Source organism: Hemicordylus capensis, chromosome 6, assembly GCF_027244095.1.
Source record: "Hemicordylus capensis ecotype Gifberg chromosome 6, rHemCap1.1.pri, whole genome shotgun sequence".
Lineage (NCBI taxonomy): Eukaryota > Metazoa > Chordata > Lepidosauria > Squamata > Cordylidae > Hemicordylus > Hemicordylus capensis.
The window spans coordinates 155,447,368-155,460,264 of record NC_069662.1 but is presented as its reverse complement, the minus strand read 5'-3'; the positions used below and the strand labels follow the sequence as shown (position 1 = coordinate 155,460,264).

The 12,897-nt window shown below is 39.8% G+C and overlaps 1 protein-coding gene across 4 annotated transcripts in view; it reads left to right on the top strand.

Annotated features, from left to right (window-relative positions):
• DNAJB6 (DnaJ heat shock protein family (Hsp40) member B6) overlaps positions 1-12,897 on the top strand; it is a 70,631-nt gene that overhangs the window by 18,310 nt on the left and 39,424 nt on the right. For 3 of the 4 annotated variants that reach the window (XM_053262579.1, XM_053262580.1, XM_053262581.1), the window contains exons 6-8: positions 4,110-4,241; positions 5,500-5,641; positions 6,198-6,268. In XM_053262579.1, coding sequence (XP_053118554.1) covers positions 4,110-4,241; positions 5,500-5,641; positions 6,198-6,268 — 345 coding nt within the window. Of the gene's footprint in view, positions 1-4,109; positions 4,242-5,499; positions 5,642-6,197; positions 6,959-12,897 lie in introns of those variants that run through there. The other variant, XM_053262582.1, reaches the window with a different exon arrangement.

Sequence of the window (12,897 nt, the reverse complement as noted above, 5' to 3'; positions counted from 1 at the left end):
CCCTTTCCCTTGCACACTGGAAAATGCACTTTGCTGCTGCATTAGTCTGGATGTCAGTCTTTCTGAATGATCATAGCAAAAGGTAACAAACTGGAATGTGGAACAGAAGCCTTGGTTCCCCCTGAACTATAGTAGTTTGCTATAAACAGAACAAGGTTGACTTGTGGCCTCTCCCTGATGACTTTTTGTCCAAGAAGTGCAAAATTCTGTTGGAATGAACACCAGGTAATGTTTGTTAAAAAGTGAGATAAATAGAGATAGATAGATGCATGGATGCATAATAGTAGGCAGTAATGTAATATAGCTGATTTGTATGCAAGTGACCTTTATAGTTTGCTTATGTGTCATTCTTAACTAGCAGGAATAAAATGGATGGTTGTATTAGTGGTTTACATGATAATCTGTTAGGGTAAAGAGCTGTATTCTGCAGTGAATTTTGTCTGAACAGTACTTTACTTGCTGCAAGCCTTCTGTTTCTTTTGTGATACTTGAAAAATTCATATCAAAAGCATTGACCCTGCTAAAGATTGGTTGTTTGGGATAAAGTTTATAGTATACACTACGATATTGGCAAATGAGATTTCATCCCATTAATTCAATTTAGAACAGGGAGCTAGACATGGCTGCCCTATATCACCTTGATTACTTAGCAATTGAGACATTAGCCTCTGTGTTTTGCTGCAGAAAAGTATCTAAGGGATTACTTTATGAGTATACATAAGTATATGGACATAAATTGCTCTCGATGCAGAGAATGCTGTTTTCCATTGTGTCCTTTAGATGAGGATGGGCTTTGCATTATTTACATATATTGGTGAATGATGCTTTGGACACTAATGGACTCTCTTTATTCTCTTGAGTAGGTAAACTTAGAAATAGTTTTACCAGGTCGGTTCAAAATAAGTCAGATCATCCATGACTTGATTATGGACGAAGGCGCTGACCTGGTGTGCATTTCAGAGACCTGGTCGGGAGAGGCTAGTGGTCCAGTTCTGTCCACAATTTCTCCTGGTGGGTTACTCTGTGGTGGAACAGGTGAGGGGACGTGGATGGGGCAATGGGGTGGCTGATCTATAAGAATAACATCTCCCTTACCAGGATTCCTGTCAGGGAATTCACCTATCTTGAACGTGTGCACCTAAGTCTAGGAACCAAGGATAGACTGGGACTTCTGTTGGTGTACTGATGACCCCGCTGCCCAACAGAGTCTTAACTGAGCTGACAGACCTGGTTGTGGATTTGGTGTTGGAGTGGCCCAGGTTGTTGTTGATGGGGAACTTCAATGTTCATTTTAGGAGCTGGTTATCGGGAGTGGCTCAGGTGTTGATAGCAGCCATGAGAACTAAAGGCCTATCCCAATTGGTTTCTGGACCAACACATGATGCTGGTCACATGCTTGATTGGGTCTTTTACTCAGAGGATGGTGTTCCCTAGGTGGGCACTTCTGTCTTCTCCCATTGTCATGGATGGATCACCATCTGGTTAAGGTAGGACTTACAACCACAACCTACCTCAGCAGGGGTGAAGGACCCATTAGGTTGGTCCACCTGAGAAGGTTATTGGAGCCAATAGGATTCCAAGAAGCCTTGGAAGGGTTTCGAGTTGGCTCTGCTAGTGATTTTGTCAGTGCTCTAGTGCAGATATGGAATGATCAGCTCACTAGGAGGTAGACACAATCGCACCTAAGTGTCCTTTCCAACTTGCTTGAAAGTCAAAGTTCTTAAGACAGTGCTTCCTTTGTCATGAACCCCGTTGCCTATTAGATCATCTGGAGAGGTCCAGTTACAGTTGCCAGTGGTTCATTTGGAGGTGACCCAGGAATACAGTCCCTCATGAAATAAGAGCATCTCTTTCTCTGTTTGCTTTTAGGAAGGCCCTCAAGAGTTTTCAAATCAATTCAGCCTCTTTAAAATATTTTAATCTAATTGCCTTAATTTGGGCATTCCAAATGCTGATCTTGGGCTAAGTAAGCATATTTGAACTCCACTCTGCAACAAAAGTTCCCAAAGTGGTTTACACAGATAGAAATAAATAAAATATATCATTAATAGTTAAATGAAATTTCTAGAATCTGAAATAAAGATGCAAAGTTGCTCCAAATACTTTTATTAATAAATGGTCACATTTTGTTGCCGAGGAGTAGAAAGGGTGACTAAGTTGTAGGCAGTGATCTATTTGAAAATCTGTTTAGGAAATATGAGGCTGTTTTCACAAACTTGTTATATCTTTCCTGTCAGCATTCAATAAAATTGACAGTCAATTTTATTGAATGTTGACAGGTAAGATATAACAAGTTTGTGTTATAACAAACCCCTCATCAACAGCGTGATGGCCCTCCAAAAGCCAATGATAGTAAACTGGAATACATCAATGTAACTGCTACAACCCTTAAGACTGCATGGTCCCAAGGTATTGCTTCTCTCATAAAGAATGACAAAAAAGTTCTTTAATCTGCAAGGTGACTACACTTGGACTTTGATTTCTCTAGCTTTGTAGGTGTCTGAATGGATGCACACGTGCTTTTAGGTTCGTAACTTAAACCCTAGCAAACCTAGGGTTCAGATTAACAATTTCAGGAATGTTTCCTGCAGGGCTGTTCCACACACTGACTGGCAGCAAGCTTGCAGCTTCTCCTTGCTTCTTGATTGATGTACTTATGTAAACCATTTGGAAATATACAATTAGGTGTGTTAAAATTATCCTTATATACCCCAAAATGTGTGTGAACAGGCTCAAATACATATAGAGGACAGTGCCTGGAATTTGTTATGCTTTCCTTTACTTGAAGACTATAAATGCTTTTGAAACTTTAAAAAAAAAAACATCATTAAAATACCTTACAACAGAACGTTGCATTTCACTTTGAGTTCTGTGTGGTGTCATGAAAATTATATTTCACCTCTCCCATGACAGAAGGATCCTAACATTTGTCTGATCCTAACAATTAAATCTCCCTGTCCCAATGTCTGCAAAATCTGGTAGAGTGTCTTTTTTTTGTGCTTGTATGTATACTGTATATTTTGGGTTCAAGCATTTGTTTGTATAACTTTGGTTCCCCCAGCCTTGTTCTATGACTTTTGTAATGTTTGCAAATATCAGAGGAAGAACAAACCTTTAAAAGTTTTTGTTCTACATAGTTACTTTGTGTTGGACCTGATAAAGCATTTGGAGCATAACCTCTTGTTTAGCATTCCTTGTACCCAAGGGGTGCAGATACACTCCAAGAAAGCATATTTCTTACATATCACAAATCTTCTTACTGTAGCTCTGAACATAGGAAATGTTCTAGATGTCAGTTTTTAAAATGCCCCCCAAACAGTTGGAATTAGATCTACTGTCAGTTTTCAAAAAATCAACCAGTATGTTACTGTGTATGACAGAAACATTCTTATTGGTTGTCTTGAGCTATCTCACTTTGGACTCTTTTTAGTAACTTGTTATGAGAAGCTACAATATTTATTTATCTATCTATTTGATTTCTATACCACCCTTCCAAAAATGCTCATGGCAGTTTACACAGAGAAATAATAAATAAATAAGATGGATCCCTGTCCCCAAAAGGCTCACAATCTAAAAAGGAACACCAGCTGCAGTCACTGGAAGTACTGTGCTGGGGGTGGATAGGGCCAGTTACACTCCGCCTGCTAAATAAAGAGAATCACCACATTAAAAGGTGCCTCCCTGCCACGTTAGCAGGAGTTTTGAGGTTTAGATTTAGTGTCGTAAGATATCTCCATAGAGGCTTCCTAATGCTGATTAAAAATCTGGTTAAAAGCTAGAAAACTAATTGGCATAATATACCTTGTGTCTTCTCCCAGTTCCCAAGTTTATGAACGTGTAAAAGGTTAAAACTAAAATAGCAGTGATACACCCTTGATCATTTGTAATGCTATGACACAAGTCATCTTTCATGGTTACAAAAGCAGACACATCCACTGTGTCTCCCAGCTAGAGAACTCCTGCAGTGGCTGCCTCCAAAGAGGGTGGCAGGGTGGAGAAATCCATGCCGTGGGGCTGCATTACAAGCCATTGTGTGGTGTTTCATGTTTGTGTTGGTTCAAAAACACCCTGGCTAACTATTCTAACTGGCTCTTCCATTTGATTTACAGAAGATCCTTTTGATGACTTCTTTGGTAACAGACGAGGACCACGTGGAAACAGAAATAGAGGCGGTGGAAGCTTTTTCTCTGCCTTTGGTGGATTCCCTGCCTTTGGGAGTGGGTTTTCCTCATTTGATACAGGTAGGAGGGGAGTGTGAGTGATTCAGTGTCATTAAAACTGCGTCCAGCTGAACAAATCCTGAAGTAGTATTACAGATTAAGTTTTAGACTATGTCCTACTGTGTAGGATTTTCTTTGAGGGAGCCCACAGAATATGTCAGAACCGATGAAGAGCTAGAATTATGGGAGTAAACAACTGAGGGGGAACTGAGGCAGGTATCCAGAGTTACTTTAGGTCTACCCAGCCTTAAGCTTGCCCTGTGGGTTTTTCACTTTGAACTGCAGATCTCACCCCAAGGCTATGTAACAAAACCTTGGAGAGCTGCATGTGTTTCAAAAATGGCTTGCCATGTGATGAAGGTTTATACTTTTAAAACCCAGCTAGTGTATTAGGAAAATAGGAAGTTGCCTATTATGTTGTCTCTGGCTCTTCAGAAACCTCATAGTACTGGCTAAGCCAGCAAATTGCACAACCTTTTTATGAAGGATGCTTTGCATGCTTTACTGTGTAAGTTCTGCCCACTTAATTTTCCTAGTTTAAAGGAACTATTGTGCTAAGTACCCAAATCTCATCTTGAGCTGGGCCTTAAAAAGCTGAAGACAGGCTGATATGAGCCTGGCTGATATTTAGCTAAAACTAATTACACAAACTTCTGATAGCTGCAGTTTTTCTAAACATGGTTACATAAGAATAGCCCTGCTTGATCAGGCACAAGGCCCATTTAGTTCAGCATCCTTTCTCACATAGTGGCCCACCAGATGCCTCTGGGGAGCCCACAGTCAAGAGGTATGTGCATTCCATCTCTCCTGCTGTTGCTTCCCTGCAACTGGTATTGAGGCATTGTGCCTCTGAAGCTGGAGATGGCCCACAGCCACCAGACTAGTAGCCATTGATAGACCTGTCCACCGTGAACCTGTCTAAGCCCCTTTTAAAGCCATCCCGGCTGGTGGCCATCGCCAAATCCCCTGGCAAAGAATTCCATAGATTAATTATGCGCTGTATGAAAAATTACTTCCATGACCCCTGGTTCTAGTGTTGTGAGAGAGGGAGGAAAATTTCTCTCTATCTACCCTCTCCACTCCATACATAATTTTATACACTTTGATTCTGTTTCCCCTTAGTTGCCTCTTTTCCAAGGTTGCAGAAGTCTTGACAGTGGCCTGACATTCTTGATCCCTAGCATTGCCATTGGCCTCAAAGAAACTAATTCTTAGTACTTTCTGGATAAATGTTGCACCTTCTGCCTTGATTAAATACATCATGCTGTTCCCTTACCAGGTTTTACTTCATTTGGTTCTTTGGGACATGGAGGCCTTACTTCATTTTCCTCCACATCGTTTGGTGGCAGCGGGATGGGTAACTTCAAATCAGTATCAACTTCAACTAAAATAGTTAACGGCAGAAAAATTACTACGAAAAGGTACAGTGATTTGAATTCAGATGTTTCATTATGTTGGTAATGTAGCTGTTTTCCATAGTACATTTTTAAAAGCAGTAGTTAAAAATCTCCTCTATGTTTTACTAGCCCAAGTAGATTAAGAAACTGGCCAGAACTGACTTGAAATAATCATGTGGGTGCACTGCTTACTCTAATGACACATCTATCCAAAAGCTTGCTACTATAATTCTGTCTTGGTTTTTCTGAGTTTTGTGTGTTGTCTTGGTGTATTAGAATTAGAAAATGTATTTTCCTGTGGTTAAGGTGCCAAGTTTAAACCATAATGGGCTGGAAATGTCTTAATTTAATTATAGAAATAAAGTGTCAGGTCTGCTGAATCTGGATTGTGTTAAAATGGTGGTTCACCTGAAAATCCTTCAAAAGCTTTAGCAGCATAAGCTGCTAAATTTCATTGTTCCAAACTTCTGTATAAAATGAAACTTTCCAGTTTAACTATATCGGGTGCCAATCTGGTGGTAATCACATTATGGACATCCTTGTGCCTATTCAGACTATTAAATGGATTTTTATCCTGCAGAATTGTTGAGAATGGACAAGAGAGAGTAGAAGTTGAAGAAGATGGCCAGTTAAAGTCTTTAACAATAAATGGTAAGGAGCAGCTGCTACGCTTGGATAACAAGTAATTCAACGCACGCATTTAACAGAAATTTTAAGCTATAACGCGCACCCTTTGAGGATTAACAGGAACATTTTTTGAAGATTTCAAATGAACTCTTTCATTATACTGTACGTAATCTAAAGTATTTATAAACAGCTCATCGGAGCTCATGATACTGTCAGACTTTGCGTTAATTGCTGGGACCATATGAATAGGACCATTTTTTGTCCTTAAAATTGTTGTAAATTTCTGTATGCACTTTTGCTTTTTATTAAACATTCTAGTGAAAACTTACCCTGCATTAGTACTAGGGCAAAATTATACACGAACGCTAGCATGAATCGTGCTTTTTTTTCCTTTTTCATTTGTTTTGACATGTGAGCCAACTGGTAGTTTACATCTACTGTGAAGTTAACATTTCCGAGGCAAAATTAATTTCAAGCTTTCAGTATTGAATAGTGAATAATGTTAATATGTTACTGATGGTGCATTTCTGGTTTAATCAAATTAAGGATGTTTTCTAGTTGTGCATGAATGCTGGCAATTTAGTAAGTTTTGACATCTTAAATGTGTAATGTTTAAGCCTAGGCTAACAAAAGTGAAGCCTAGTGAGCTTGGGTATTTTGTCATTTTTGCTAAAACGTTTGAAACGAATAAATGCTGATGTTTGTGGTGCATTCTTTCATGGGTAACATTTGTAGCTTTTTTTGTGCGCCTATGTAACTTGGATGATAACCATATTTTGCTTTCAAGAATTGCTTTCATGCAAAGTTTTCCCCCTTCCATAGAGGAATATTTGCAAAATTGGATGCCACTTAAATGTTAGGCACAACATTCCCAAATAGCAAAATATACTACCAGATAGTTGAGTAAAATGAGTAACTTCAATACAAATCAATGTTGTTAAATTCATTTTTGTGAACTGAGAATGATTTGAATTGCCAGTCTCTAAACCAGTGCTACCTAAATGTAGCTCTGCAGTTGGTATTTTTGCTCAGCACAAGACCTAGCAGATGGCCATATTCTTGCCTTTCCTCTGAGGAAATGGATTACTGTAAAACGCAAAATTGGGAATGCATCTAAGAAGCTTTTAAAAACAAAAGTAGACTGCCTTCTTCCAGAATAGTGGGAGCCAGGCTCCTTTTTAAGCCAGGTCAAATTCAGCTGTGAGGCAGTAGATCACATTGGGAAGAAAAAGATGGCAGTTAGGGAGTATTCCTCTAAATCTATTTGAATTGTTATCAGTTATTATTATTTATTATTATTATTTTTACATTTATATCCTGCTCTTCCTCCAAGGAACACAGAGCGGTGTACTACATACTTGAGTTTCTCTTTCACAACAACCCTGTGCAGTAGGTTAGGCTGAGAGAGAAGTGACTGGCCCAGAGTCACCCAGCTAGTTTCATGGCTGAATGGGGATTTGAACTCAGGTCTCCCTGGTCCTAGTCCAGCACTCTAACCACTACACCACTCTGGTGTAGTTGATTTACTGACCTTTTGTTATCCTAATTTCTAAGATGGAAATGATTGAGCTACACTTGAAAGTAGACAAATATAACTATTAGGAGAGGAGATATTAAATATTATGGGATCAGAATTTTCTCTAAACAGTCACAATATACTGAGCAAAGACTGTATTGCTTTAAACAGTAAGTGTATGTCTATACACTTAAAGTATATGCACACTTAAAATTTTAGTAGCACATCACTTACCTTTGCCTATCAGATTCTAGAACATTCAGATTGCTTAGCATTGGACATCATAAATGGGCTGCTGTCCTCTAGCAGAAATGATGACAGACAAACCTCCTACCTGCCTCCCAACCTTGAAACTGCAGAGAGAGGGTAGGGGATCATTCTGCAGTTGTGTGGCAGTCCATGCCCCTCCACAGCTCCAAAGTTGGAAGAAGCTGGAGGTGCTTTGACGGCTGTGTTGCTGAGGCCCTGAAGTGCCTGGGTAGTGCAGGCCAAGCTAATGGGCCCAGTACAGAGCTGGGAAGAGTGGCTGGTGCAGCTTCTTTGGCCATGGTTGCCAAGTCACCCAGAGTGCCTGGATTCTTGCCAGCTCAGTAGCTGCAGATGGTGGCAGCAATTACTTTGGCTACTGCATTGCTGGAGCACCTGGGCAGTCCCAACACCTTTCTTGCACCAAAGTCATATCCAGGGAGGGGAGCAGGTGATTGACCCCACACAGGCTTACACAAAGGTACAGTTGGGTTGGGTAAGGTAGGGACAAGATGAGCAGAATTCTGATAAGTGTGATTTTTGGCTAGGCTTCCAAGGATAGACACAAATTGTAAGCCCCTTTCTGGATGAAGGTGAAGGACAATGAAGTTGGGAGAGGCAAATAATCAGATTTGCCAAACTATGAACCACTTAAACCAACATACAAATTTGCACTCCTGTCGACTCTTCCATTTTGTTCTAAGGTCTCCAAATTGCTTATAGGAGAGTATTGACAGATTACTTGAAATGAAGAATCAGTGCCTTCTCACCATTCACAACTGAAGAACAATCTGCAGTACTAGTTATCTTACTATTCAATTAAAACCCAGAATTGTACTACTGAACAAAAGCCAGAAACGTAGCCCACAAGTTCCTCTACATTGTTAGTGCATCAATATAAAATATTGCACAATATTCCAGAAACCACAATATGCTAAAACTAGACACTTGGGTGCTTTCACAAAGGGTGCTGTAAGCAAGTATACCTAGAGCTGTCTGTACTCTAGTTAAAAATAGCAGAATTTTCTGTCAAGAAAAGCCAGATTCTTCATCCTATACAGCTTGTATGAATTTATTTTAAAAATTAGATGTCAGAAGCAACATTGCTTGGTTTGCCTATTTGTAGAGGGTCAAGAAGGCAAATGAGGCAATAAAGTGCCCCTCCCATATCACTTAACTTCACATGAAACTTCACCAGGCATTAGACGTATAGATTAGCTGCAAAACCTTCATCACTGATCTTCAGTTGGAGGCATAATCTTACAGAAATTCTGACAAAACTTGTAATCAGTACCATATGTAAGAGCCCCTGGTGGCGCAGTGGTAAAACTGCTGCCCTGTAACCAGAAGGTTACAAGTTTGATCCTGACCAGGGGCTCAAGGTTGACTCAGCCTTCCATCCTTCCGAGGTCGGTAAAATGAGTACCCAGAATGTTGGGGGCAATATACTAAATCATTGTAAACCGCTTAGAGAGCTCCGGCTATAAAGCGGTATATAAATGTAAGTGCTATTGCTATATGTGTTCTAGCCTGCTGAGAGCTGTATTTTCAGGCGCTGAATTCTGTGCCAGATAAGAATTTCTGCAGTTGTGTAGCATGAGAGAATACACACAGCCCTGGTATACCGCTTGGCTTGTATCCTGTTTCAAATACATTGTATCATGCTTACTGGCTTCTAGTCATTTGGGAATCTAATCTTTATCTGCTAACTTCTGGCAATGCAAGCAAAACCACATATCTGCAGTGGACAGTACCTTGTTCTAGGCATTTAAACTAATGGTCTGTAAGAATAAAATCCAGTGAAGGGAACCTACCATTCAAAACACACTGAGTAAACCTATTGCTTTAGCCATGTGGGGAAAGTATCATATGAGCCTAGATTGGCTTTTGTGAGTTTAGTACACCTCCATCCTGCCATATTCATGGAAATTGCTACTAGGAAGCTGACGTATAGGTCCCCTGCCCACTAAAAGCCCCACCTATGGTGATGTGACTGCTTGGAATGGGTGAAATCCTAATATATGAATGAAGGCTAATTAAATGTGTAGAAGACTGACCAACTATAGTTTACTTGGGCCCAAAAATCATTTTCAAATTGATCTTTAACAGATGCAGGTCAAACCACAGACTATGCATGGTACCTCCAGATATGATGTTCCCAAATCAGTGCATCACTTGGCTGCAAACTGTTTGCCCATGTAAATGGCTAGAATTGGATTTGTGTAGCAAAAGGGAGTCATGAAAACCAATGAGTTAGACAATGTCTTTTCTTTCACAAATGTGGTCCCTGTTGTCCAAGGGGCAGTAGGCATGGTCTCCTGTCAGTGGTGTAGCTTCTGACTCTTGCTTCTGCTGCCGCCGCTGCCACCTTATTGCTTCCTGGCTGCTTCCTGTACTTTCTTCATGCCTTGACTGAACTACAGATCACTTGTGCCTGTGTTTGCAGAACCACAGGCAAGGGTTTATGCATGAGAGAGCAAAGTAGCTGAAGTACTAATTAAGGGAATTTAAGAATAGCAAGACAAGACAAGCAACTGAAAATGAAAATATGCAGGAGCTAAGGAAAGATAGGTGGGTCTATGTAGTTCTTGGTTTAGACAGAAGTGTAGTGTGGCTAGAACTGATACACTTGATGTTTCTGGGAGAGAAGGAGCTAGTCTTACCTACCCACATTTGTCTTTCCATTTATGGGGGAGTTTGGGTATTGGCCAGCAAGTTAGCAGATACTGCTGTTAACACATTGTTATGCTTAATGTGGGCTGTGTCTTTATATCTTTTATGGATTTTGCTGGTATCAGCTGGCTGGTGCTGCCTATTCCTGAGAATAGATGGTAGGTTATGCTGATAGTTGCTGTCAGAAATATAGCAGGCTATGTGTTTACCATACCAGTTATAAACCTATTGGGTAAGTGGCTATATGTGTTCTGTAACTTTCTGCAATGCTTTTGCTTGATGAAAGCTTTCCATCTTTTCTTTGCAAACCTTAGGTAACTCTCCAGTGTTTTTATAAAGACCAGTAACTGCCTGCTTTAGTGCTGTATTTTATTCAGGTATAGGTCATCATGGCTGCAATCGTCTCCTACATTAGAATGTGGAATACTTTTTATTTCATGTATTTGGAAATTGATTCAGTTACTGCAGCATATAATTCTGGGATTGGCTAATCTATGTCTTTTTCTAAAAGTTTTACCTTGTAAGTGCATTGCATTAACCTGTCTTCTGTCTAGTCATAGATTGAACGCTGCAATTGTACCTTGGCATTGATTTCCAACAAGGTATTGCTAAAATAGTCCCTGTTTTAAATCTTGTCTTTTGTAAAGGAAGAGTGTCCTGCTTTGTAAGTGTCTAAATTCTGAGACTCAACTAATTTTGGAAGGCTTGACATGGAAATGCTGTTGTCATTTTTGCACCTGGGCTTTTTCTGTTGCCTGTCTGCCTGGCTAAACATAGTAGTTTGTATGCAAGTGGCATTTGTCTGGTGGTGTTGTGTATTGTTGTGGTGTTTCAGTATGTTTGGAATGTTCTTTTTTCGCTAACCATATTTTCAGGTTTACATTTGGACCTATGTGCTTAGACATAAAATATGCTTAGTTCTATTGTGACAAAATGGTCTGTTCGGTTGTAACCCACCTAACCTCAGTTTCTTCATCTGTAAAATGAAAGTGTTTTTATCCTGCACCTGATAACTTAGCGTGCATTTGAGAAAACTTAGTAGTATTTGAACAAAGACTGAATGGAACTTGCAGGGGTTTTTTATCAGCCTGTAACAGTATATAGTCTAAAACCTTCAGAGTATGGCTTACTCTGGCAAAGCTCTGCCCTTAAAGACCAGCAATTTTATTATAGCCCAGTGCATCTGATGAAGTGGACTATAGTGCATGAAAACCAATGCTGCAGTAAATGTGTTCGCCTTTAAGGGGGTCACAAGGCTATTGGTCTGTAGAAGCAAAAATAACAAGCATGACTTGCCCCTGGAACTAACTGCCAAAGTAAGGCTGCACAATTTTGGCTCTCCTGCAGATACTGATCTACAACTTCCACAGTCTTTGACTATTGGCTACTGTGGCTGGAGATGATGGAAGTTGTAGTCCAAAACAGCTGGAGAACTGAAGATGTGCAAGACTCCTTTATTTAGCCTGATGCCCTGCACAGCTTTGTATATTTGGCATGAAGAGAAATTATCGAAATTATCCATCTTAAAAAACTGATGATTTTTATGCAAGTTGTTCACACTTCCTAATTTTGCATAATTCTACCTTTGCTAGTAAATCTATGGAAAACACTGAATCCCAACACCTGACTGGATAAATTCCTTATCAACTTGATCTCTAAGTTCTAAAATTTCACCAGATTTCTATCCACTTTCAAGGCTATTCTCCTAAGGGTTAGAAAATTCACTTTTTAAAAAAGGATGCTTTGGTTCTTAAATTGTGTGCGTACAGCCCTGCCTAAAGTGCAGAAATATAGTACATGGGTGTACCTTTGGATTCTTGAATAAAGAATGATTCATCAAGTCATAATCTGAAGCTTTAATTAAACAAAGGGTGATTTCAGACACTACATGAATAACATCAAGTGAGTTATGGAAACCCCTCTCAATTTCCAGAGCAGTTGGCTATATAGCATGGGGTCTGGGTTGGGGTGTGTGCCATTTCAGGAAACCCTATTGAGTACACAGTTGTTTGGATCTTGGCCCTGGTTTTCAGGAGCCACCCTTTCTATTTAGAATAAACACAAAAAGACTATTATGGCTTATTTGGTTAGCCCACGAAGCCTGTAGAAAAATGCATAGCTATTCTGTAGGGATGGAGAAACCATTTAGTCTCTGGCAAAGGTTGGTCATACAAAATAATTCAACCTTGCAAATGACTCGACAAAAGACCTCCTAAAA